Source organism: Asparagus officinalis, chromosome 7, assembly GCF_001876935.1.
Source record: "Asparagus officinalis chromosome 7, Aspof.V1, whole genome shotgun sequence".
Classification (NCBI taxonomy): Eukaryota; Viridiplantae; Streptophyta; class Magnoliopsida; order Asparagales; family Asparagaceae; genus Asparagus; species Asparagus officinalis.
This window is the reverse complement of record NC_033800.1, coordinates 85,646,234-85,651,810: the sequence shown is the minus strand read 5'-3', so window position 1 is coordinate 85,651,810 and position 5,577 is coordinate 85,646,234. Positions and strand designations below refer to the sequence as shown.

The 5,577-nt window shown below is 40.6% G+C and overlaps 2 protein-coding genes across 2 annotated transcripts; one reads left to right on the top strand and one right to left on the bottom strand.

Annotated features, from left to right (window-relative positions):
* Positions 1,974–2,977, bottom strand: LOC109849049 (gibberellin-regulated protein 1-like). Its single transcript, XM_020418819.1, has 3 exons — positions 2,802–2,977; positions 2,545–2,605; positions 1,974–2,438 (listed from the first exon to the last, which is right to left on the bottom strand). Exons 1-3 carry the CDS (start codon positions 2,889–2,891, stop codon positions 2,257–2,259), a joined length of 333 nt encoding a protein of 110 aa, XP_020274408.1. The 5' UTR covers positions 2,892–2,977; the 3' UTR covers positions 1,974–2,256.
* Positions 4,464–5,331, top strand: LOC109849452 (gibberellin-regulated protein 1-like). The gene is made up of 3 exons (XM_020419282.1): positions 4,464–4,632; positions 4,827–4,863; positions 4,963–5,331. Exons 1-3 carry the CDS (start codon positions 4,540–4,542, stop codon positions 5,142–5,144), a joined length of 312 nt encoding a protein of 103 aa, XP_020274871.1. The 5' UTR covers positions 4,464–4,539; the 3' UTR covers positions 5,145–5,331.

The window sequence follows — 5,577 nt, the reverse complement described above, 5'->3', positions numbered from 1 at the left end:
AGATGAAACCAGCCATGTTACTCTTTTAAGCCTTCACTTATGGGCACACGCACAAAATGTTCCCATCCCTGCATATGTGTCTTTCTCCCTCTGCCTCTGTGCTAATGGCACCGCTTTGGCTTCTTGGTTCATTGTACATTATGCCCCTCCCCAGTGCAAGTAATGTCGACACATGCATTCTCTGTTATTGAGTGTCTCTGTCTCTTCTCCCCTTTTTTTTGTTTATGCTTGATGTTTGAAATCCTAATTATATTATTGTTGTCAAGTAAACTCTTGCTTACAAAGCTGCTAAAGATAAAGTTGTTTCCCATATTGAAAGTTCACCCAGGGAGGAATGCATCAAGCTGAAAGGTTGAAGGTGAAATTTGGATTTACCACCGTCACAATCTCAACGAAGCATTTTGGTTTTTAGATCAGCCGTTTTTATCAAGCCGCTGACCGCAATGCTGCGGTGAGATTCAAACATAACGTGAGTTAATATGTTGCGATTTGCAAATGCTGTGTGTGCTTTGTTGTTCTCTAGTTACAATATCAATAAAAGCATAAACGAGTTTGAGGGTCAATTCCACAATTAAACTGATCCTTAAGAGGGTTTGATTATGAATCTATTTATTGTTTGGATATTATAGTATGTGGGAGCTCAGATGAAGGGGCGACCGCAGTGATTGTTTCTGAGTTCCATCTAGTCTTTTGTTTTAAAGAGCGTTGTGAGTTGAAACAATACCACGTACCATGCACGCAGATGATACGCCTAAAGTGAATTTGGCTCCCATCCATCATTCTCCTGATCACGGTGTTCAGTGATATTTGAATAATTAAGATCCGTTAAAATTGTATTCATCTCGTTAAGTAAATGACGAAGGGGAGCCCCCGTGCCATGGTTGGAGTTGTTACTGAAAAACTTGGTCGTCGTAAGTTTCAGTGGCGTAGCCAGGATTATTTTTTACCCTGGGCGAAAAATAAAGAGATTGTGTCGAGTAAGAGGAAATAGAGGAGGCAGATGTTGGCGATTGTGTCGAGTACCATCAGGCTGCGTTTGGGGAACACATTGTCAAGAAATCTGTGGCTGCGGCCGAGGGCTGATGGGCTCAGCAGGATCCCTCCCTGCACTCTCTTTGCTTTCTTCATCTTTAACTCTCTTGGGGGTTGTATCCCATAGTTGTTGTTGTAAACAGAGGAGGAAGAAGAAGCATAAGTGCTATGGCTCCTAAAATCATAAGAAGGGGCTGGGCCGCCTCCTCTCCTGTTGGTGGAGCCATAGACTTCAATCTGCATGCTCCTGTCATCACTGTAGGATCTTGATCTGCTGTAGTCATCCATGGTTCAGAGATTGGAGGAAGAGGAAGAAGAAAGTCGGATTCTTTTTTTTGGTCTCTTAGGTTTTTCTATGTTTTATATTTGTAGTTTTTTTTTTTCCAATAGTGACTAGTTTTGATGTTGAGGGTGGTAGGCTTGGGGACAGCTGGAGGGTGGGAGGGAGGGAGAAACATTGGGTTTTTGTGAAATTCTTGTCCTGGGCAGTTGCCCAGGGCAAGCCCTGTGTGGCTCCGCCACTGACAGGTTTGAATCATCGAACGAGCCAAACACGCAAGGTCCCACTACATATAATAGATCTGAGGTGGTCTGGCTCCTTCCCGGACCCTGCATATAGCGGGAGCTTCGTGTACTGGGCTGGCTGTTCTAGTTGTGTTTCATTTCATCTTTTACCCCATCTCTCCACCCTCCAAGTTTAAAATGATTCCAGCTCTATGCAAACATTTTCCTTTTGTTATGTGAGCAAACAAAGGCTTAAATATTACTATTATCCAAGTATAATACATAATCGAGTTATCGCCCTGTGCTATCAGGTTGTGCCACTTACTACCCGAAGTTTTCGGTAGATCGATGAACCCCCTGATTGAACGCCGCTAAGGATTTATGGTAGATAGACTCCTTGTGTGTACTAGGTAGATCATGTTGTGTTCAGTCGAGCATTAACTTCATCGTAACTCGTTGCACTGGGCATAACAGACCGTAGGAACAATATTTACACACTTCCAACTTTTAATCAATATACATTCATTCCAAACCTGTACCCTCTCTCTCTCTCTCTCTCTCTCTCAAACTGTTACATATTACATACAGAATAACAAACCTGCACCGGCCCGAAACTCTGGCACACCAGAGCACATACACAAGCACAAATCCTCCCTTTTATTCAACACATTCTACATACGTACGCCAACTCCGACACCCCCCCTCTCCTATTCCCACCTGTTAAGGACACTTCCGAGCTCCACCTCGGGTGGTCATGGTGGCATAGCACGGGCATGAGTCGTAGTTACCGTAGGTGCCCGGAGGCACGCAGTTGCACCTGAAACAGCAAGTCCCGCAAGCTCTGTGGCAGAGGTTCGGCCTCGAGGACTTGCTGCACCTTACGGCACACAGTCCCTTGCAGTCTGTTGATAGAAGTGGTAGAGATTTTGTTAGTTTATTTATACTCTTATATGTAGATATAGTAGTATTTTGTCGGTCTGGTATGAGTTCGCAGGTGAGGAGATTTACCTATCCCGGTTGCTGCTGCAGACTCGTTCACAAGCGAGGCTTCAACTGTTTGCTCTGACATCTATAAAAATAGAAAGGAGTTAATATGCTGAACTAGTATTTTATTTTTATTGTTAATTTTATGTTTTTTTGGAGGGAAATATGCTGAACTAGCATTAATATAGAACAAGGGTAGTGTTGAGCTTAACATGCATCGCAATATGCTTAACTAGCATTCATCTTGTTAGCATGAGATGCAATAATAATAATATATATACCTTGGTGGATTCAAGCAGACGGTGAGACTCAACATGCATCGCAATCACGAACAAGAGAAGAGAAGCAAGGAAAATCTTAGACGAAACCATTATCCCAAACCAAGTAACACTCTGAATTCTATACGAGCTTATGTGATGAACTCAAAAGGGCAGCTACTGAGAGACTCAATTTATAGGCAAAGTCTAGAGAGAGAGAATTTGATATATATATATATATATATTATATATATATATATAGTATATATATAATGTATATATATATAATATATTATAAGAGAGAGAGTATTTTACAAGTGTAGGGAAACCGGAAGCGTACATTGCAAGCCTAAGATGTAACAATCTAGTAACTGTTTAGTGTTGTAACCACCCCAAAAGGTGATGGGGCGTCAGGAATTGGTCCAGGGTGGCCGAAACTGGACCGGGTGGCTGAGGCGGCGTCTTCGATCATTTGTTTTCACTGTTTTATTTATTTTTCTGCTTGGTTCCTCGAGGAGTTACAGAGAGCCACAAAAGCTGGCGAGATGTTGAAGTGGCATCGAATGCATCACACACTTCTCTCGTTTTCGGGGCTAAGTTTGGTGGGCAGTCAATCACGTCCGTCATTTTTAACCCCAGCTATCCGCGTTGTTCTCATCTCCTGGCTTCTCAGCGCCAGAGACTTGTAATAGAGAAAGGAAAGCTTTGGGCGCTTTTGCTCTTGGGAAGGCTGGGGGCGTGGTGAGGTAGGAAGTGATAGCACGTGCCAAATAAGGATAAAGTGTCCATAACTTTTCCTACCTCTCATTACCCCTAATCCAAACAAGCCTTTAGGGTCCGTTTGGTTGTAAAATAGGCTTGGTGAAAGCCTGACAAAAGCACATGTTTTACTGACAAAAAGAGCTTTTTTTGTCAGCTTTCAGCTAACGACGTCTCTTTGAGTGGCGTTTTAGGCTGAAAGCTGACAAAAACTTACCTTTTTGTCAGGCTTTCACCAAGGGGCTTTTACAACCAAACGCGCCTTTAGTGATTCTCCTGCCATGCAATTTGAAGCGTAGGAACATGCTACTAGACCATATACGCAAGTTAGTTTCAGCAGAGCTAGACATCTCTTTAGAGATGAAAAATCAAATAGATTAATGTTCAATTCTTCTTATTTTATGTCACTTAACTTTATAATTCAAAAGATAATTCGCTTGAATCGTCGTACCATGGATCCCCTTTACAAGAAACAAATATTTCACTCTCGTTCCAGCTCGTAGTCTTCTCTCCTTTTGATTCTTGAACAAAAGTTCCCACTTCCATATCCTCCAATCATTTAACCATACTTATAGGGACATTAAATGATCTTTCCTTTATGTCGTACATTAATGGAGTTGTTAACACTTCAATAGCTTAAGCATTGACCCAATGATTAATGAGCGCACAAGATATGTTAAACTTCCATAAATAGAGAGGGGAGAAGGTAAGAGTAACAAGACCCTAACCTATTTTGGTGTGACACAAAATAGGAAACTATTTTAAAAGATAGCATATCTTTGCTGACTCCTTTCGATGCCAAATTTGGTAGCTAACAACATTCTGGTCAGCTTACTCATGCTCTCATATTGGACCAACCATGCATGCATCTTCCTTATCACTAACATACACAACTTCCTTCTCCTATAAATAGAGAAGCTCCTTTGCACTGAATTTCACATCACCAGAAGACAATAGAGAAACTCCTTAACTACTCTCTTAATCTTTGATTTACTTCTCTCCGATGGCTTCTTCTCGCTTTCTTCTTGCCTCCCTTCTCTTGATTGTGCTCGCTAGCTATGTTGTCGATGCACATAGGGTTCTTGAGTCCCAAAAGGTATGTGCATGTTATTTCTTTGAAGGACTAAAAAGACACATATAAATATGTAAACGATCATTAACGGTTACATAAACAATGACGATTATTTGACTAAAAGTTGAAGAGACATCAGGGATGTTTTCTGTCATTTCTACTACAGATCCTTACTAGTCTTCGTTATTGATGTATAACTGAAGTTGAATATTTCGCAGTTGATGAGCAAAGGGCTAGGAGCTTCTGCTGGCATAAGTACGTCCCTCAACTCTATTACCAGTAGTATTGTACAACTAATGAGAGAGAATATATATATGCAATTAATCATACTGAAAATTTATTTTGAATTTTCAGATTGCGGAGGACTATGCGCGATAAGATGCAGCAAATCATCGAGGCCAAATCTCTGCAAGAGAGCTTGCGGGACTTGTTGTGCAAGATGCAATTGCGTGCCTAAGGGAACTTACGGAAATGAAGATTCATGTCCGTGCTATGCAACCATGACTACTCATGGAGGAGTGCACAAATGCCCGTAGGATGAAGAAAGATGATTAGTTGAAGTTGTTGTAGGTCTTGAATAGGAAAAATATGGGATTTGGTTATGTGAATGTTTTATGTTTGATTTGAGTTTGATTATAAAATAAGGTTGGCTAATCGGTCAACTGCTTATTAAATGTACCTATGCACGAACTTTATGAATGAAATTAAATGCATTTATGTTTATCAACAATGTTGTTTTTTTATTTGAAAAAGCCATGAAAGATGGTACTAAGTACAAATTTTGTGTTTGGTAGTGAGGTGTCTCATTCTCATCCACTCTCCAAATCATGTGAATGTGGTCATCAATTTGAGTGTATTTATGGGAATGAGCCACTTTACTACCAAGCACAAAAACTTATGCTTGGTACCAAGTTCCTCCATATTGCTCATATATATATATATATATATATATATATATATATATATATA